The following is a 21,829-nucleotide window of genomic DNA, read 5'->3' as shown; positions in this document are numbered from 1 at the left end:
GGCAAATCCCCAATTTAGACATCACCTAAGGTTTTTGAGGGATTTGCCCCAATTACAGCAATCAGTGGCCAGTCATTGGTGAGGCTACACTGGTGCAAACTCTTCAGGCAGATGACTGATTAGAAACATCTAACAAACCATTTCCCTGGTTGCCTCTTGTACAACCTCCCTCACCCATGCACTGGGAGTTACCTGAAAGGCCCTTTGGAAGACTGAAGGAACAGTGGGCTTGAAATATGCCACTTCCCTTGACATTTTCCTTATTATTTGTCCCTTTTTCTGCCCCTTTGGTTTCCCCCTCCCATAATTTTAGTTTTTAAGGTGTACTTTTAAAGGATTTTTAAAAAGGGGTTGTGCCCTCTTTTGCTGCTTTCATACATAAAGGTGGCTTTAAATATTTTAAAACAAATAAAAAGCTAACATTTTCCTACTTGTGTTTTTTACCTTTTATAAATATCAGGAATGTAGAATTGGGAGGGCTCAGAAGTGCATATTGTGAGCTGTGGTATAAGGGTGTTTGGATAAAACCTTCCTTCTATCCAAAAAATTAGTCATCGAAATATTTACAGAAGTAAATACATTTAATTTTTAAAGTTTGTCTAAAAATCCCTTTCCTTCTCACTTGCTTAACTTTCACTTTTAGCTTTCGTGATGTCACCATTTCAGTAGTTTTCCTAGTCATCCGTAGTTTTCCAGTCTCAAATGGAAAATACCTTTTTAAAACAAATACATAAACTTCAGGCTTTTTTTGTAAATCAAAGAACTAAAAAGGTCAGAAGCCCAAATTTTTGTTCATTGGAGATTGCATTTAAGACAGAGCATGCATGTTTTTTGGTAGTTATGGGCTCGTCCTGTTGGGCTGTTCCATACCTAATTTCTCTGTTAGGTTATTTTATAATACAGTGATAACTTAAGGATGCTTCCACTTTCCAATATGATAAACATATCCTGGGATAGTGTATTCTTCTTCAAGTAGTGTCCACGTAGGTGCTTCACTTCAAGTTCTTTGTGAGCCCTTGACTCGAGATTTTTCAATAGCAGTGTCCATTTGGCCTGCTCGTGTATAGCTATATGGGACTGCACAGGTGAATCACCCTCAATTTCTTCTCAACCGTCTCAGCCTGAGACTGAGGCCTAGCTTGTCTGCCTTGAGCATGCTTCAGTTAACTGTTTGTTTATAGTTTAGTATTAGGTGGTAGTTTTTAGGTAGTTAGTAGATACATAATGAGAGGATTAACTTTATTCCGCTTTCTCCCTCTGGAGACCCTTACTCTCCTGGCAGGGCATGCCCAGCTCTCTAGGATTCAAAAGTTGCCTCTGTTGTTAGTGACAGCCCCTCTAAATGTGTTTGCTGCCTGATCATAGAATATCAGGGTTGGAAGGGACTTCAGGAGGTCATCTAGTCCAACCCCTGCTCAAAGCAGGACAAATCCCCAACTAAATCATCCCAGCCAGGGCTTTGTCAAGCCTGACCTTAAAAGCCTCAAAGGAAGGAGATTCCACCACCTGCCTAGGTAACGCAGTGCTTCACCACCCTCCTAGTGAAAAAGCTTTTCCTAATATCCAACCTAAACATCCCCCACTGCAACTTGAGACCATTACCTGCCTGGGACAGTTACGCATATCCCAGATGTGTAACTTCTGCCTGGCCCTTGGATCTAGAGCAAGGAAGAACCAGGAGACCAAGTTGCGGCTAGTGATGCTGATTGAAGCACTCCCTTTTATCTGCTTCCGAATCAGGTTATGAGACCCTCCCTGAACATCTGTGTCTAGGCACCAATTGACTTTGGTGCAGATCTTCCCCTAAGAAAGACTCTTGAGATCCCAGTGATTCCCAGAAGCAGAGCTCTCGCTCTCATCATAAGGAGGCTGCTCCCAAAAACCTTGGTATCGGAAGCTTCGACCATGGTCCATGGTATCAGAAGCTTCGACCTCTTAGTTCAGTGCCTTAGAGGTGAAAGACTTTCTCTGGTACTGGCAAGTCCCTGAGCTCTAAGGAGAAACAGTGCTCCGACAGAACCCCAGTACCATCTACAAAGTACAAGGAGGGCAAGGACAAGCACTCCTCTAGATTGGTACCATCAAGTACAACTCTGTCATTGATACCTCCCCAATTGGGAACCTCGGTACCATGCAAAACTAAAGCATTAGACATCATCGATGCCTATTTTGTTACACTTTAAATCTCTGGTACACTCTGCTTCAATTGCCAAGCATGCTACCGCATCAGCACCAATCCTCCACTTGGTACCACAGGAATTTAGATACCTAAAAGATTTATCAGTGGCAGATGAATCAGAATCTCCACTGCTCATGGTTACTGAATGCCTCTCAATACTGACACCTTGGTCTCTGGACTACTGTCGCTCTCTGGTACTGCCAGGCTCTCCACCCTTTTCTGCTGGTGCCCCCTTACCCATTGGAGGATATCAAGAAGGTGAGGGAGACCTCTATTCAGTCTCTTCCATGTCACTGCAGGGTTCTCATAGCCATCCATACAGAAACCAGTTCTTTGACACCCATAGGGAAGACCTTTGGTGCACAACACCAAAGGTGGTGGTTCCAACCCTGAATGCCGCCCCTTCTCCTATATGGGCCCCTGCAGTGGCCGTACTGGGATGCCAGGGCTGCATACGGACAGCAATTTGCCAGGCCACCAGCTCCGAAGAATTGGGAGGCTAGAGATGCTCAGTCTTCTCCTCCTTAACTGGGACCCCAACACAAGGAGACGTTTGAGGAAAAGGAGGCGAGAGCAGATAAAGAAGCCATCCCTCAAACTCCTATCTCATTTTCTGCAGCTGATGTGATCATGCCTCCACCACCATCTGTGACCAATGATTTCCAGCAGGTTCAAGACCTTATAAAGGGGGTAGCTGGTGATCTTCAAATACCACTCAAGGAGATGAAGGATTAGCATCACAAATTGCTTGATGTTTTACAATCAGCAAAACCACTGGAGGAATGTTACTCTTTAATGAGGCACTCCTGGACTCAGCAAAAACTGTTTGGCAACACCTGCAACTGTTCTACCAACTTGCAAATGAGTGGATACAAAAATATTATGTCCCCTCCAAGAACGCTGAATTTTTGTTGCTCCACCCCTCCCCTAATTCTCTGAGTGAATGAGCTCATTAAGCAAACACTGCTCCAAGTGTACCCTATATAACAAAGACCAAAAGTGCTTAGACCACTTTGGTTGGAAATCCTGTTCATCTGCAACACTACAATTTCAGACTGCAAACTATCAGCCAGTTGTGGTAAAATATAATTTCACAAAGTATAATAAATATGTGGCCTTCATTGATCATATTCCACAGGAACACAGAATAATTGCAGGCTACTGTCACGGAGGGTCAGTTATTAGCCAGGAAGTCTTTTCAAGCATCCTTGGATGTCGCACACGCTGCTGCCAGGTCTATCTCTATGGCAGTAGTTATATGCAGGGTGTCATGGCTCCAATTCTTGGGATCGTGAGAGTGGTTCAGAAAACTGAGAACCTCCTCTTTAGTGGTCGAAAGTTCTCAGAAACCACAGATGACTCTCTTCACACGCTAAAGACTCCCGCGCCACATTAAAATCTCTGGCTATATATACTCCTGCAAATAAAAGATGATTTAGTAGGTCACAGACTTCCCAGAGATCTTGCCTTGGTCAGATCTCTGGGTTTCACAGATCCACTGAACTGCACAGAAAGACATAAGTTCCAAAGAAAGAGGGGTGCTCTTCCTTTTTCAGCAAGTACCCAGTCACTATCAAAACAACATTTTTGTTGGATCAGTCAAGTGTTTGAATCCTCTCACACTTCTAGTTCAGCAGGTGCAATGCTTTGCCCACATATCCCCTTTTGGAGGACTGCCTTTGCCATTTCCATCATGCCTGGAGGTGGATCTGTACAGCCAAGTAGGTCGTAGAAATTATAGCATTGGGCTACACCATCCCACTACCCTTATTCCCCATCCCTGTGCAGGGACCCTTCTCATGAGCTTTTACTGAGACCAGAAATTGACTCTCTCCTTTGATTAGGATCCCTAGATCTGATTTCAGCTCCTCACAAAGGAAAGGGGTTCTAAAGAGGTATTTCCTTGTGCCAAAGGAGGACAGAGGGTGGACACTGATTTTTTTGATCTTAGAGTACTAAATACATTCTTAGTCTCAAAAGTTCAGGATGATGACCGGCAACTATAAATCACTTCACTAGAAGCAGATTGGTTTTCGGCCCTCAGCCTACAAGATCTCTATTTCCATGTAGTGATACACCCATCTTACAGAAAATAACTATGCTTAAATACAGGCCAGGAACATTTTCAATACAAAGTACTTTCCTTCAGCCTCCCCTCAGTGCCAAGGGTGTCCTCAAGGCTCCTAGCGACGGCGATCACTTGCTTTCTTCGGGAAGTGATTTTAGGCTTCCCGTACCGTGACAACTTATTCAAGGGCTGATTTTACAAAGCAGTACTGTCATCCACTCAAATGGTTCTTCCTTTTTTCGAGGAATTATGTCTTTAGCTCAATGTAAGAAAATCTCCATTAACCCCCAGAATTGAGAGGGAGTGTCTGGGATAAGATAGCAATGCACTTGTGTCCATAATAACTATCTTGTAGAAAGGAGAAGAGAAAATGGAGAAACAAGTACAAAAATAAAGTTGGACAACCTCATTTTGTTTGCCTTGTATTGCTTTTCCTTCATTTAAAATTAATTTACAGCTAAAGCTCAGGCTTATTGCTTGCAAACAAATTGAAATTTCTGTATACAGGAGGCAGAGCAATCTATTACATTTTAATTTAATAATTACACAATTATCAGTCAGAATACAAGGAGCTGCATAGAGACCATAATTTATTGAGAAATAACTAGTGAATATGCAAAGCACACATGGCCTGTTTCTGGGGATTGAATAACTAGAGGGAAAACTGCAGTTATGATTTAGTAATTGCATAATCCTATGTAATTTAGTGATTTAGTAACTTCATAATCCTATGAGACAATTGTTTAGTTATTTTTATTAGTATTTCAAGCAGTGTTTTTTAAAGCATTTGTTGGTTTGATTGAGACACTAATTATATATTTTGTATGTTCTAGGTATTATCAGTTTATGCAAGCCTGGCAACTCTGGGATCCAGTCTCTTATTGGGGTACTTTGTATACCAAATATGGAAATACGGGTAGGCAATAAATCAGATAATTACAGAGGGAATAGTATTCTAAAACTGTGTGCATTTCTAGGAGGTATTTCGTGTGTGTTTCTTCTGTATTTTTAACCCTTAATTTTAACATTAATGGTAGGAAGATTGGTAGAGTGATTAGGTTGCTTGCTTAGGACATGAAAGAGCTGGATCCAAGTCCTCCACAGATTTCCTGTGTGATCTTGGATAGATCACTTAGCCTCTCTGTATCTCAATTCCCCTTCTGTAAAATAAAGATAATAGCAGTGCTCTGCTTCACAAGGGTGTTGTGGGGATAAATACATGAAAGATCATGTGGCAGTTGTATACTACAGTAATCAGGGCCTTGTAAAGAGCCTTGGAAGGATTAGATTTTATTTGTAAAAGTTGGTAAACAGATTTTCTTACTGTGTGTGTACGTACACGCGTGTGCACACACATCATCCAAAAATATTACATCACTGTTAAAATTTACAGATAGGCAAAGTAAGAAAAATGCTGCTTGAAAATGTATTAGAGTTTGATTTAGGGATATTTACTTTGCATATTTTGACATGATGTTGACAATGTGTGTTTTAAGGATTAAAAATCTTTAACTTTTTTAATCTCAATGTTTGTTGTTAATAATTCAGACCTCCCATGATTTCCAACAACTGTGAAAATTAAAATTTATGAAAGAAAATTTTAAAACCCATAAATTTGTGCAATGGTGAAAATTTAAATCAGTAAAGATCTAAAGCTTAAAAATCAGTTGAAATTATAAAATATAAAAATTGAATTCTGCTAAGTTTTCTTTAAAATACTTAAGATATATAGATACAGTAACTAGAAGAGTACATAAGTTTTATTTGCATGTTATCTGTATGTTGTTCCTATGTATATCAAGACTCCATTATATGGACTTACACTGTGATTAATTGGCGCTGAAAAGAACTTTCTTTCTGAGATTGAGGCAATTTTTGCCGCAGCAATTGTCCATGATCCTGGTAAGAAAGAGAGAAGCCAAAGTGCAATTGCCTCCAGCGAAATTTTTTTTTTTTAAATGCAATTGATCATTCATGTCTCTTTGTGTGAAGTAGGAAAAAACGCGTGTAGTTGGAGACTGACTTAACACTAGAAAATGTGTACTTGGAAACAATCCTTTATTGACAGAGAGATGAGCTAGTTGATAAGTGTTTTTCATATTTAAATTCCTTCATTTTATTACTTTGTCAACACAGAAATATTTTATTGTTTTTAATACATAATACTACATTAATTTGACTTTTGTATTTATTTGTGTATCATTTAGTAGCTATATTTTGGACACACTGCAAGGCTTGTACATTGCTTGCTAATTAAGAATGGAGTGGCAACCCATAAATTCCCCCCTTTTCTCATTTAATTAACATTGTAGTGTCTTTATACAAAACACAATACAAAATGTAATATAACAGTTGACAGTAATTTTCTACTTTATTGTAGCCAAATTTTGATATAGCTAGAATCATTTTTTTAAAAAAAATCTACAGTTGGATACTACATGACTCTCACCTTGAAGGTTTCTGTGAGAAAGATGACTGCCTAGTCCTAGAGCTCCTGTCACCCCATATATTAATTTAATTATTACTTTTCTAGCAAATTTGATTAAGTTTCTGTCCTAAAGCTCTAAATTCCGTGGATAAACTTCAAACTGTTGAACATGGATTCCAGTGGGAAAAAATGAGGGGCAATCCAAGACCTAAGCCTGAATCACCTAAAGAGCTGGGGGAGAAGGGCCATAGCAGAACCTACCTCAGGATATCGTGGCACTGAAAAAGCGGCAGAGAGTCCTGTGGCACCTTATAGACTGACAGATGAATTGGAGCATAAGCTTTTGTGGGTGAATACCCACTTTGTCGGATGCATGGCATTGAAGGAATTCCTCAGGACCAAGTGGATTTAATCTCAAAAGATATTTGTGGCCTCTCTCAAGAAGTATATGTAAAATCGAGAATTGGTTACTTGGAAAATGAGCCACAATAGGCTGCCATTGAAACAAGTAAAATTTAAAGAAGAAACTGCCTCCTTAAAACTTAGACTAAACGAATTGGAAGAAAAACAGGATTATTTGGAAAACAGATCTCAAAGAAACAATCTTCACATCTTGGGTATTGCTGAAGGTCTAAAGGAAAAGAATATTATCCGCTTTCTCCAGAAGCTGCTCCCTGACATTTAAATTGGACTCCTTGTTGCCCGCCCCCCAATATATTGAAAGATCCATTGAATTCCTGATGCTAGAAAGTTGGAATCTGACAAGTCCAGACTTATCTTCAAGTTGCTGAAGTTCAGTGATAAAGTAATGTTAATGAATGCTGCCAGAAAAGCCAAAACCCTTATGTACAAAGGGCACAAAATTTCTTTGACCTGACTTCTCAGCTGAGCTTAACAAAAAGAGGACTGCATTCAGTGACATAAAGCAAATCCCAGGGGACCAATATCAGATACAGCATCAAGTCCCATATACTTTCACTATGGATTTAGCAGGCTTCACAAGGTTTTGCAGAACTTCCTGCAAAATTTGTAAGATGCTTAATATTGCAGCCAGATTTTACCAAAAAAACCATAATGGTTCACCATAAAGAGCATACTTCCACATGCTGAAAAATCCATTTTTCTTATGTATCCTTGTAGATATGCTGCTATAATAATCACCTATATAATCTAGCAGTTAGGCTGAACTCTTCAGTTTACCCACTTTGGAGCTGAGTACAAACACTGCAATGCATGGAGTAACAGTTTAATGCTATGCTGGGGGATATAGCACCATGTACTCAAGGAAGTATTATCAATCCCAGTCATCACAACTTGCATTCTAAACAGTCTCTTCACTAGTTCTTCTTCTGATAGATCATGTTATGTTAACCACAAGTCCTTTGGATCAGTCAATATTTCAGATATGAAAAGTACTTCAAACCTAAACCATAAATAACACTAGTTACTCAGTTTGTGCAGGACATTTTCATATTATGAATATGAATATTTTGTACTTACTCAGATTAGTAATTCATTGACCAAATCAGTTGGAAATTTATGTGATGACTCCATGTGTGTATATGCATATATTTATTATACATGTTCTTAGAAAATGTGTTTGCATTTAGTGATGATTAGAATAACATTAGATAACATGGGAGGGGAAGAGGGAATGAAACAGATGCCATCAGGGATCTGAACATGCTCACAGTGGCTTATTTTAAATGACTTCCACTGCCCCCGTTACAAATATACTTTGGAATACAACTATTTATTCTTTGGATATTTAACTATAGATCTTTTTGTATACCTGAAACCTTAGAGGCCAAATTGAAGGCATAAATTCATTGAAAACTAACCAGTATTGAACGTGTATAAATACACACCATATTTTAGAGATGTGGTTTGACAATATTAACTAGATATACATATCTTTACAATCAAGTTATACATCTTAATATATCTTTTTTAAAACTTTGCCATGAATTATCTTAGGGTATGATCCCGGAACATGAGGGGACTCAATAAATCTTCCAAAATAATTAAAAATCTTGAGACATCTCAGATTTTAAAATAAATGTCAAGTAGCTTTATTGCAGGAAATTAATCTAGCAGAAATCATAGAATATCGGGATTGGAGGGGACCTTAGGAGGTCATGTAGTCCAACCCCCTGCTCAAAGCAGGACCAATCCTCAACTAAATCATTCCAGCCAGGGCTTTGTCAAGCCTGACAAATAGATGCCAACAGAATCAAGAAGGTGTAGTATATCATTCATTATAGAATTCTAAGAGCAGAAGCACATCTGTCTTAGTTTATACAGTGTTGGTCTGATCCTGAGGGAAGATGATCCTTCTTAAAGGATGATCCTGGTTTTGACTCAAAAAGGTTAATTCTAGGAAGCCTTTACGATCCAAGTGGAGGTCATTCTAAATTTTTCAAAGACACTGCCAACATCCTTGTAATATAAAAGATAGTCTTGTACTAAAGCGATTGAAATGCTATCCTAGAAAGACATCTGGACAAATCCAATTACTTAAGACTCAGCTTCAAAACACAATAGGCCAGCCATCATCATTAATTAATGAATTTTATTTAAAAGCTATATGGAGACTGAAACACGCCGAGGAGCATGGCTATACTTATTTCTGTATACTACGTTCATCTTACTCCTAGAATTGACTTTTCTTTCCTATCTGATTCTAGCATGCCTAGAATAGGTATTGATGATATGCTAATTTTGTATCATATGCCAATTATATTCACCATAGTTGCTGGTTACACTTCATTAAAGTCTTCTAGGTGGGAAGCTGAATACTCTGCTACTAAAAGATGCAAAAATTTGTTGCATAGTTGATTCAGTCAACTATAACTTCATATGAGAAAATAAGGACTCGGTTGCCTGAGTTACCATCTTTTGAGAGGCTCTGAAAGCTACTGCAAAGCTACTGGGTGGATGCTAAAGTATACCTCCCAAAAGGAGAAAGACTCAAGTTACTAGACTCTGGCCAAGGAAATAGATGATTTGGAGAGAATGCACAAGACTGACCCAAATAGTGAATAACTCCTATGTTCCCTAATCCGCTCCAAATATAATCTAATAAATGCTTATCCAGCCAAATTGAATTTACACTTGACGGCCAAACAAAGACATTTATGAATGGGGAAGATAAAGGAGGTAAACTACTTGCCAGAAAACTTAAGATGGAACTATCCGGTAACAATATTTCTTCCATATTACAAGGAGATGGGAATGTCATCTTTGAACTAATAGATGTAAATAATCACTTAAAGCAATTTTGTCAAGCTTTTATATAAATCAGACAACCAGTTTGACACTAACATTTGATCATTTTGTTGAAGACTTGCCTTTTAATATCCTAACTTCAGAACAAATGTTTTTTGACAAAGATTTCGCAATACAAGAGATTGAACATGCTATAAAAAAATTAATTCTGGCAAGGCTCCAGGAATGGATGAAACATGATAATTTTTGTAAATTACAAAACACATTGTAATCCGTTATCTTCTATTCTTTCAAAGATCTTCACTGGAACAGTCCAAAAAGAAGCTATATCTAGTGAAATGACAACTGCTTTATTTATTTTAATACTGAAGAAGATCAAAGACAGTTGCAACTGTATCAGCTTCTGCCCATATCTGTCGAATACAGATTGTGAAATAACTAAAAATTTTTGCTAAATAACTGAACATCATCATCCCATCGGGCTGGTTTCATTAAAGGAAGATTGACTGGTGATAGTAAGAGAAAAATTACTCAATCCAGCAAGCTCATATGTTAGAAATTTCCTCTATAGCTTTATCGCTGGATGCTGAGAAGGTGTTTGACAGTGTTGAATGGATTTATCCAATGGCTGTTCTTTTAAAAAAAAAAATAATAAAAATAAAAATAAATTGAATTTGGTCCAATATTCCTGAACTGGATTAGTGTATTATATAGTTCTCCCTTGTCAACTAATGGATTTTTTTCTCCATGATTTCAACTAGAAAATAGGACAACAGAGTTGTCCTCCGTCTTCTCTCCTTTTTTAATCTCTCTTGAAACACTGCTGTGAACGTAATCTGTTCTCCGCAATTGAAGATATGAACTGAGAAGAACAAAATCAGTTTATATGCTGATGACATTTTTGTACTTTTGAAGAATCCATCCTCATTTGTGCCCATAATTGATGTAGTTGACATTTTTGGAGAGATCTCTTGTTTTCTCATTAATTGGAATGAATCACAAGCAATGGGTATATCCAAAAGATTAGACCCTTCTCAATTTCAAATATACATGGAAATCACTTACTAATGTGTTAAGATTTGTCCTGATCTTCTGAAAATTGTTTCTGTGAGTATGCACTATATAGTTAAACTTCCAAAGTTGTAGCGAGATGGTGTCTTGTCCTGTCATCTTTACTGGGGAGAATAGAAGTAGCCAAAATGAATGTTTTCCCAGGATTGACTTATGTGATTAGCCTCTTGCCTTTCAAAATCTTTCCCATGCCCTTTGTTCAAATAAAAATAGGTTTATTATGAAGTTTAAATGGGATAAAAAATTGCCTCTTGGGTGTCACAAGACCGTGAAATCCTGGACAACTGGAGGTATGGTATTGCCAGATTTGTATTTATATTATCCAGCATTCCAAATGTGTTCTATTGTAAGGTGGTTCAGATCCAGTGGTGGCTTATGCCATTTGGAGTCTATCCTTAAGGAATGCATCCGATGAAGTGAGCTGTAGCTCACGAAAGCTTATGCTCTAATAAATTTGTTAGTCTCTAAGGTGCCACAAGTACTCCTTTTCTTTTTGCGAATACAGACTAACACGGCTGCTACTCTGAAACCTATCCTTAAGGAAAAATCCAATCTTTGCTTCTACGTGGGGCATACTGCAATACGTTACAGCATCCAATCTTACTTATCCTCTGTATCACTATAGGATAACCCGCACCTCAGGATCAGGGCCAACTCCATGCTTAAGACCATTTGGATAGAAAAAGAATTAACAAAAATTGAAGATGATCAACTGATTTTCTATTACATGTGTAACAAATACTAGCCACTGCTGTTTCTCAGTTCCTTCTTTCAGTGACTATGCTCAAGGATTTATACACTGATAGGGAACAATTGGTCTGTTTAACTCTCTCTCCTCTAGGTGAACAAGTTAAGAAATACGGAAACAAGTAACTGTGTAGAAATTACTTCTAGATGGCTTAATATTTTGCAGTATCCTCTCAGTCTCGAAGAAAATTGGAAAAAGAAATTAGCCTTACTATCTCAACAGAAATCTGGAAAGATACCTGGCTTAATGTGAAAGATACTTCAAGTCCCTGCCATTCTTCCAGAGCAAGATATTAAACAGGTGCTACTGGACTCCAGACTCTTTAAGGCTAGATTAGCAATGCAGAGTGAGTGTTGGAGACCATACCAACGTTTCGCACATCCTCTAAACCCCTCAAACACATGTTACGGATTATTATATATAGTGTTCTCTCAAAAACATTGTCACTATTTTCCCTTCTCCAAGCTTGTGTATTTTAGGAGTGCTGGATGAGTTGGAACTATTAGTTAACATTAAGAAATGGTTTGTAGTAACTATTAGAAAATCTGCAATTTCCACTTCATACACAGGCTGGCTGAGTGAGCTCTCTACTATTGCATTCATGGGGGGGAAAAAAATGACTCTATCTAATAGAAACACTTGGAAAAAATATGAGGATGTCTAGTCACACATGAAAATATTGCATACCCTTGAAGTTTAGTACATATTAGATGCTAATATTCGTAGACAGTGTTCTCACTTATTTATCTATTTAGTCCTGCATGACCTTTTTGAGTTTTTTGTTTTGGCGTTTAATTTTTTTTAGCGGGTTTAGCAAATTATGAACATTGAACTTTAAATGCTAGTTCCTCCTTGTATATGTGTTTTGTTTTCATTATATGCTTTCTTTACATAAAAACAGTAAAGATAAAGTTTAAAAATAATAAAAAAGTCAAGACAAATGGAGTTTTTGCTGCTAGTCTGCTTCAAACTGCTTCAAATAGTTACATTTCAATGTATTTTTCATTATGGATAATTTTCTAACTTTCAAGACAGTGACTTTTTCTACTAATTTTAAAGTGAAGTTCTGGTTTCTAATAGCTTGTGAAAATAAGTGTTTTCCTTTTGTATTTGTAGCGAGGTCTACTTGAGGTTCTTTATGATATATTTCGCCTTCCTGTCCCTGTTGTGACAGAAGAATTCATAGAAGCACTTCTGAGTGTAGGTAGGTATTAAGAATCAATGCACAGTACAGGTTATCCTACTTATTTATTTCTTCTAAAATTTGAGTCCTTTGGGGTTTTCCGTGCCACAGTAAATCATGTCAATATTGATTATTTCATCATTTAATTTGTTTTTTAAAAAATACTTGTTTAAAAATTGGCTTGTTTTCAGCTGTTGATTACTTTCAAATGTATTTCCCATATTCAGGCTTTTGTTGATTTTATTACTACATCATCTGTAAAAGTAGTACAGGAGATTTACTGGGGGGCAATTAATCTTAAAGGACACCAGTAACTGTATTGCTGTAGGTTAACAGGATACTTTGACTGTAGAGAAGGAGTTATCAAAAGTTAGTTACAGAAATCTATAGTTGATATCTATTATTGGGAAGGTGGGGAATGTTGTCATATTACATCCTATTGCATAAGAGAATTCATCTTTAATAATGTGAATCCTTGCTGCTACCAGTGGTAACTTTCACTTAAACATATTTCAAATAAAGTCTAATTAAAATTAGTACATTTTTTTAGATTCATTTGTCAAATCTAAATAATAATGTTGCTGTGTAGACTTTTTTCATCTAAGATGCATTGGAGGGAAAGGATACATTTCAGCAGTACACAAGAATTCTAGATGAGCTAAGTTTTAGTAGGCTAATTATATAGTTTCAAAGAACATCACCTCTGAAATGCATCATTGCTGCTAATATTATTTAAAGGTACTATTATCCGTGACAACCTGTGGCTAGCATTTTAACTGTTAAAACAGCGTTTTAGAAAAATCAAAGATTATTTTAAACATCTGACTTTCAATAGTTTTCTTTTTGTTGCATTTTTTCCACACAGCAAATAGACTTTCCAGCGCCTTTACAAATATACTTCCCTACCAACAGCCAGGCAGACTACAAACATCAGAACTCACTTTCCTATGTTGTGATTGTTACACCACCTACTGCGCTTAACTACCATAGTAACATAGAAGTGCTTTTATTAAGTAATAAATTGAGAGTTCTAATTTTAATATTTATAAATTTAGCACTTATCATTAATGTTTAATTTCTAAATACCCAATATGTCTGCCTTTGATTACTAGTAGTACATAATTAACAAAGGTTTGTTTATTATTATATAGGAACTCTCATCCGTACTGCAGATTTTCCATAATCCCCTTGAGGTGGATGTGTGAAGCTGCAGCGTCAGATGCCCTTTCACTGAGTGATGCTAGTTTTATGTCAGTAGAAGCCACGCTCTCCTGCAACTCTGTAGAAGCAGCCTCTCCTTCGTTTTTCACTGCAGGAGTATGGACCCGGAGGAAGGATAGAGGACAGCCTCTCCCTTCTACCCTGCAGTAGCGTGCAGTTTTCCCAGCCTCCGAAGTTAAATCTTGGGCAGAGTTGCTAACTAAAGCTTGTTCTAAATTACAGAATTCTATTGTATGAACATGGGGGCTGAACACTGTTTAGCAGTCAGTGTATAGTAGAACAAATCATACTCGTATAGTTAGCAATACTACTTCTCTGCCATCTAAGAACTGGTATTCATGTAATGTACATTCTAAGTTTTAAGTCTTTCAGTTGATCCAGTAAAAGATATTACCTCAGCCACCTTGTGTGTCTTGTATTAAGTTTTAGTTAATCTAAATTATGATATTTGCTAATAGCAAGTTCAGTGCTATATTAAAGTGAAGAATGTGAAAATCGTATTTGTACTGTTTTGGTCTACACTTGAGATTAGAAGAAATAAACAAAGCCACTTGTTGCTAATGTAATGAATAATTTATTCTAATAAATGCAACTGCAGATATTAAAATGACCCTTTAAAGTTAAATGTTACAATTACTGGTGTCCACATTTTTCTTGCTCTAGATCCAAGTCGGTTTCAGGACTGTTGGAGACTTTCTGATGGTTTTGTAGCAGCTGAATCAAAAACTATATTACCCCATCGAGCCAGATCAAGGTAGCATTTTGTAACTGAAACTGGATGATTGTTGTGGTGTTTGTGACACAAGCCGTATTGTTTTCTAACTTTTGTAATGAGAAATAAAAACAGAAGAAGAAACTACACATTTTACATTGTGTGCATGTTTTTGTTTTTTTTAGACCTGACCTCATGGATAATTATTTGGCTTTGGTGCTTTCGGCTTTTATTACTAATGGTCTTTTAGAAGTAAGTGCAGAGTTTAAGTTAGAATTATCATTTCCTCAAAATAATATTAAATATGTATACATTAAATGCAGCTATTTCAATAAATTTTTACTTTTCTTTAAGGGTCTGGTTGAGGTAATTACAAGCAGTGATGACCATGTGTCTGTAAGAGCAACAATCCTGTTAGGAGAACTTTTGCACATGGTAAGTCAGGGCTTATTCATTATAGATAGAATTGGTAGTGTCACACATTGTTAAGGTTGCCTTAACCATGAGACCAGCTTTTCTCTTCCTGCAGTCTTTTGTTTCATTCTCTACATACCTTACAACTTCTGCAACAAATAAAGGGGGAGGGAGGAGTTCTATAGAGAAATCTTCATTATGCAACATTTTTCATCTCAGAGCAGGTCCATCCTGTGTGAGGCAATGGCCCTATGGAAAAATAGTATGTAATTAAAGACTTTGTCATAATGCATACACCCATGGTGAGTGCAGGCAGTGGGGTGGGTGGGTGTGTGTGTGAGAGAGAAGGGGGAGTAAGTTAATTATGGTTTGATAGGTAACCCTGCATTCTAGTATTTTTTGATATTTTGGTGCTTGACTTTGAATCTTAATAATGTTCTTATGACATAGATTTTTGTGTGTAGGCCTTTAAAATTTATTCTGACTGTATTAAATTCTTTACCATTCTGAACAATAGGGTTTTGATCCTTATTTCAACACCTGAAGAAATATTTTTGTGCACTTTTATAGTTGTGGCATCTGCAACAACATTTTTGGCAGCCAAATGTTTAGAGTATTCCAAAGGGTCACTAGCAACTGAAAACCCCTCAACTCTGTTTCATATTTTTTCCTGAGTATTGTAACAAATATCATCATGGACTACTACAGTTGAAAGGAATATTTTTTGCTATCTTTCAGTTTGTTTACTTTGGGTATTTGACAACATTTTGTATTATCATTTTCACTGTTAACTTGTGGTTTTACAATCAAAGTAAACAGGAGACTTCAGAGGCAAGTGCAGTCTCTATTTTAAATGCCTTTTAACAAATGTGGTATATTTCAAAGTTGTCTTTTTAGTAAAAAAGGATTATTGTAATAGGAATCTGTAATCATGTATAAGAAAGTGTTCTAACATAGAGCTGTGTTGTATGAAAAGAGTAAATGGAGCCATATTGTATCATTGTTTTGCATAGGAAAGTTCTGTTAAAGTCCATGGAATTTTTGTGTGCTGATTGCTTGTGGAATATGGCCAAAAAGTATAATAATGATGAATAGCTGGACCTAGTTTTTAATAACAAATATATCTCTTTCAGGCAAACACAATCCTTCCTCATTCACATAGCCATCACTTGCACTGCTTACCAACGCTAATGAATATGGCAGCATCATTTGATATCCTGAAGGAGAAAAGACTGTAAGCATATTACATTGTACTAAGATACTGAGAATGTGTGAACATGTATACAATATATATTTATTACAGTAAAAACTGCTGTTTTTTTAAAAAGTGTGCATACATAAATGCGTTTTGACCCTTACTGGATTTATGTCTGTAGTTATTAATGGTTAGTACATATATGCAGTACAGGTAAATATTGTTTCAGTGTACAGTGTATGAGTTCCAAGTTGCAATATAGTGACTGTAATTAATTCTGAAATTCAGACAGAATTGGAAGAAAGATTTTGATATGAGCAAGTTTGTCATATCAAAATTACTTTGCATCAGGTATTAAAAGAATTATTTTTATGAGGCAGTTCATATTACTAAGAAGAGATCTTAATTAGTAATAATAATAATGTAAATTAATATCTGACCAAACAGTATGAACCACATTACTTGAGGTGTGTTCTGAATTTTGTCTCCTTTAACTCTAGCTATATTAATTAGTAATTAGTCAAATTTATGAAGCATTAATAGGAAAACTGAAGAGCAATGTTAGACTTTCTGTCAGAAAACTCAGGAACTAGAAATGAAAATGCTCAGTCTCAGAAAGATGGACTGTCCAAGAGACTGTGATTTAAAAAACCTAGAGAAATAGCTTCTATGTTCTGCTACAGCTTCTTTTGTTTGAGGTTTCCACTAATTTTCAAAATGTTTCTTATACTATAGATCTGTTTTAAACATGAGGTGCAAGCAAAGCAGAAGCTTCAAACAATTACCACTGCATTTGATGGAGCAGACATACTGTATTTGCTAGTACTTACACACCAGTCATAGGTTTTTTTTCTGGCACTGTCACAATAATGAAATGAGAGCTATATACCTGCAATACTGACTAAAACTAAATTTCTATAAAAGCCATTTACTCCTCACAGTAAATATGAAAGAAGAAAATTAATTAAATGTTTATGATTTTTTACTGAAATTTCACTTTTTTGGGGAAAGGACACCCCTCCCACCCCCCGCACTCACCTGCGGCAGGAAGCAGAGAGACGCGGCCCCAGCCCTCTCTGCTTTCCTTGCCCCAGCCCCAGCCGTGTCGCTGAGGGGATTTGGGGAAAGGTCCCCTGCAGCGGAAAGTGGAGCGGAGCAGGCTGGGGCCAGGCTAATCCGCTTTCACCACTGCTGGTGAGTGCGGGAGGGATCCCTTTCCCTATATTATGCAAAATATTGTTGTCATTATTTCCGATGGCTCAGGTTATTCTCAGTATTATTTTTGGATCTGGCTTCCTTCCCCTAAGGCCCCTCTTCTGAGTGACAAGGTTGGGGCCAGGGCGAGGGAAGCGGAGCTGGCTGCTCCCAGTCCCTGGCTAATGCCCCAGGGCACTCTGGGACTGTGGGGCCCTCAAAAGTGCCCCCCTCCACAGCTCCTGCCTCCCAGACCCTGCGGGGGGGGAAGCCCCTGACTGCCCCTGAGACCCTCCGCCCCTTATCCAACTCCTCAGGCCTGGCCCGGCACCCTTAACATGCTGCTCAGAGCAGCGTGTCAGAGCTTTACTGCATTGTATGCGAACCACTGTTATATTGGGTTGCATTATATTGGGGTAGAGGTGTATTTCCAAGGTGTTATTGAAAGGTTTGAGTACAATCTGGAAAGAATGTTAACTCTTAACTAAGTTGTACATACTGGGGGTGAGTGGGGGATTCTTTTTTTATGTGGTTATAATTCTGCCTATATTTCTTTTGCATTGCTAGAGTAGTTAGTATGAAGAAAGCCATAGAAAGTCTTAGTGGTGACACATTTGTGAAAGAATTACATGTCTAAAAATTCTTCTGAAAGTTTAAAAAAAAAATCCACAAAATGGTTTTAATCTAAATGTTGGCATATTAAAAGAAGTGGTGAAATTCTAATTTTAATCTGTTAACGTTGGACTTAAGTGGATGCCAGGGAAGGAATAGAAGAACTGTAGCAGTAACTGGTAACTTTCACACTTGGTTAGGACAGTGGGTGAGGAAAGGAAATAAATAGTAGAAATGGCACTCCTCCCTCCACACAGATTTGACTTATCTTTCACTTACAATTTTTCTGCTTCTTGGCCCCTCTGAAAATAATTCAGAGGGTCGAAGGAGTCCTTAGCCACTTAACTCCATTTCTCCCTACCTGTCTCTACTGAAGAAATGTAGTCTTACTGATATCACATCTGTTATATCTGGGGACCCTGACCCTGTCTGCATTGTCTTGATCTAGGAGTTCCAAAGTTACAAGTTGTGAGTGTAGTTATCCATCAAATAACACGTGTATTAAAAGTTGGGTTTTTTTTTTAAAAAAAGTAGATGAAAATATCTTCCAAGTAGGGAACAGTGTATATCCAAGTATTGCAATCATATCTACAAGTGCTGGTATTCGTAGGATTGCTGTACTTTTTAAACACACACACACACACACACACACACACACACACACACACACACACACACACACACACACACACACACACACACACACACACACACACACACACACAAAAGCTCCCAAACCATCCTTTTCAAGCATTTGTAAAACTTGTAATTAATGCAGACCAATAGGTCTTATCTCTAGGCAAGTGGTATGTCTCTATAGTTCAGTATTAAAGTTTATGATGAATATTTGTTTTCATAAGCTATTTGATGTCTGATGCTAGTTTGATTAACTCCTGAATGGCCTATGTCCTGGTTTCCCCTTGTTTCCTATCGCTAAGATTCTCAAAACTAATTTCTCACTGAAGGTACAAAATTGGAGAGTATAAATCTGTTGGGACTTGCTCTTTCTAGAATTATAAGACGACAGTAATTTTACTCATCCATTTTGAATTCAGAATGTGATTTTTTTCATTGACAACGTCTTGGTTGACCCAGGCTTATTTAATACAAGACTTAGCAATGGTGGCCTGTGTTTTATTGTAATAAAATCAGTTAAACAGTGATAAATATCAATATTTTTCCCTACTAGACGAGCCAGCGCAGCGCTAAATTGCTTAAAACGCTTTCATGAGATGAAGAAACGAGGACCTAAACCTTACAGCCTCCATTTAGATCATATTGTTCAGAAGGCAATTTCTACACACCAAAAAAGGGATCAGTACCGTGTGCAGAAAGATATCTTTGTTTTAAAGGTATTTTGATTAACCATTTAACTATTAGTAAGCTTAATGTTAAATTTCAGAGACTCTGACGTTAATTTATGTTGTGATTTTTTTAAACCATTCTCCAGAAATGCTGATTTTTTTTTTTTAAATATCACGATTTCTGTTTGGTTTTTTTTGTTTTGTTTTGTTTTAAACCCATGATCCTTTATGCACTTTCTCTTCAGCAGCCAGACCATTTAAGGGATATTGTGAGATTTGCTTCTAACTTTAATAAAATAAATGTAATTGCCTCTTTCACAAATGAAATTTTTAACTTTTTAATAAAAATGAACATATTTGACTTTCAGAACTAGCAGGCATTCTGAAAATCTAATTTACTCTTCGCTTTTTATGCTGTCTGCTACTTTGCATTTTACTGCTACTTTGCAAACCTACGGCTAAGATGCAACAGACTGCCAAAGTTTAGAAAAAAAGTAATGAAACTAACTAGTTTTATTTAATTTCAAGACTAGTTTTTAGTCGTTTCACTTTTAGACTGTCATTGCAGCACCAGAATTCTGCAGTTTGAGTTGTATACACACGATAGGTTTTTGCAAAAAAGGAGGAAATGCTTTTTTCATTGGAATTTATCTTCAGTTTCAAAAATGTAGTATAAATTAATTTGAGGTTTATACTTTATAATGCTTATTTCACTGCTGATAGCCTAACCTTGTTTGATGTAGAATGCTGTTTGTCAAGCATTAGTACAGTTGCAATATAATCAACAACAGTTCATTAAACGATTGTAGATTTGATCATAAGCATTTTTATGTTGGGGTAATTTGCAGGAAAGAAACTTCCTATTTTCACTTCTTTTCTAATATTCTAGGATACAGAGGAAGCACTTGTAATGAATCTTAGAGATAGTCAAGTACTTCATCATAAAGAGAACCTTGAGTGGAATTGGAATCTGATAGGGACCATACTGAAGGTGAGCAAAGAAAATTCATAATAGTGGTTTTATGAAATACATTGAAAAAATAATTTGGCTTATTTCTTATGTGAGCTAAAAGTTTGTAGTATTAGAAGAAAGCTATAAGAAGATACTTCTGAAATCTTCTAATAAAAGTAGGTTCCTGTTTGGTTTTTTTCACCAGGAGTGTTTGTATACTCTGGTATTTCTGCTTTTCAAAATGTCTTCTAGTTTTTCTATTCAATTGTCTTGTTCTGAATTGAAAAACAAGAATTGCATTTGGTAGACCACTAAGGTTTCTCCTCATAAAATTGGAAAAATTAGATAATAAGAAACTACAAAGCCATCTGGTTAATTTTCCTGCCAATGGAGGATTTTCCATACAATATATTTTTAGTGCTTTGTCAAACTAAATTTTAAATATTTCAAAGGATGAAGCTTCAGATCCTCCAAAAATGAAATCCCATTTTGTTTTCTGCTTGTATTTTAACCTGTTTAGATGCCTTTTTATTATCTCTCTGTATTCACTGGTGTTTTTAATTTAGTACCTCAAATATGAATTATTTGGTATTTACCCATTTTAGATTGTTAACAAAAACCCAATTTAGCACATATTCCTGCAACTCTCCACCTAAATACCATTCTTCAAATTCATATTGTCAATTATCCATTACCCTTAGGCGAAGGGTCTTAGATATTTCTGTCAGTGACATTGCTCGTATTCAGAACTATTCAAATATTTTAAATGATCATGCAGCACCATGAAATGCTTTGCTAAAATAAAGTATTCTCCTTAACAGTAATGTTAAATTCTATTTAATGCTAAATAGGAGGGAGTGACAGGGAAATAGAATAGATAGCTATGCACTGTTGACTTTAAAAATCACATTTATCTGATAATTTTTTACTGCTAGTATTACAAATCATTCTTAGGATTGCTATAACTGAAAGATTATAATTTTTTTTCTTAGCTGTTAACTTTGTGCTGTTCAAACTTAATGAAAAGTGATGCTGACTACATAATCTGTTGCCCTACTTCTCGTGTATTAGCATGATGATATTGCTCTCATGCCTTGCCTAGGCAGGAGGGACAATGTTCATGTGTGTGTTTTTGTTTTTTTTTTTCCCCCCGAAGACCTTGCAAGAGGGTGTTTATTTGTAACAATAAACGTACAGATGACAGTGAAGAGACAACAGGAAAGAATGAGCACAAAGGGGAAGTGGTGGTTGAAGGAGGGGGTGGGCTCAGGCATGCTTTCTGGTGATCATGGGCCTGGCCAAAAGATCAACTGGGGAACA

The 21,829-nt window shown here is 36.8% G+C and overlaps 1 protein-coding gene across 4 annotated transcripts in view; it reads left to right on the top strand.

Annotated features, from left to right (window-relative positions):
• The window catches only part of RICTOR (RPTOR independent companion of MTOR complex 2), a 179,009-nt gene that overhangs the window by 105,915 nt on the left and 51,265 nt on the right, over positions 1–21,829 (top strand). For all 4 annotated transcript variants that reach the window (XM_038403986.2, XM_038403987.2, XM_043514340.1 and 1 more), the window contains 8 exons: positions 5,081–5,163; positions 12,839–12,926; positions 14,790–14,880; positions 15,024–15,090; positions 15,193–15,273; positions 16,386–16,486; positions 19,443–19,605; positions 20,447–20,548. In XM_038403986.2, coding sequence (XP_038259914.1) covers positions 5,081–5,163; positions 12,839–12,926; positions 14,790–14,880; positions 15,024–15,090; positions 15,193–15,273; positions 16,386–16,486; positions 19,443–19,605; positions 20,447–20,548 — 776 coding nt within the window. The remainder of the gene's footprint in view (positions 1–5,080; positions 5,164–12,838; positions 12,927–14,789; positions 14,881–15,023; positions 15,091–15,192; positions 15,274–16,385; positions 16,487–19,442; positions 19,606–20,446; positions 20,549–21,829) is intronic.

The sequence above is a fragment of the Dermochelys coriacea genome, chromosome 5 (genome assembly GCF_009764565.3).
Source record: "Dermochelys coriacea isolate rDerCor1 chromosome 5, rDerCor1.pri.v4, whole genome shotgun sequence".
Lineage (NCBI taxonomy): Eukaryota > Metazoa > Chordata > Testudines > Dermochelyidae > Dermochelys > Dermochelys coriacea.
The sequence above is the reverse complement of the archived record's forward strand: the minus strand, read 5'-3'. Positions and strand labels throughout refer to the sequence as shown.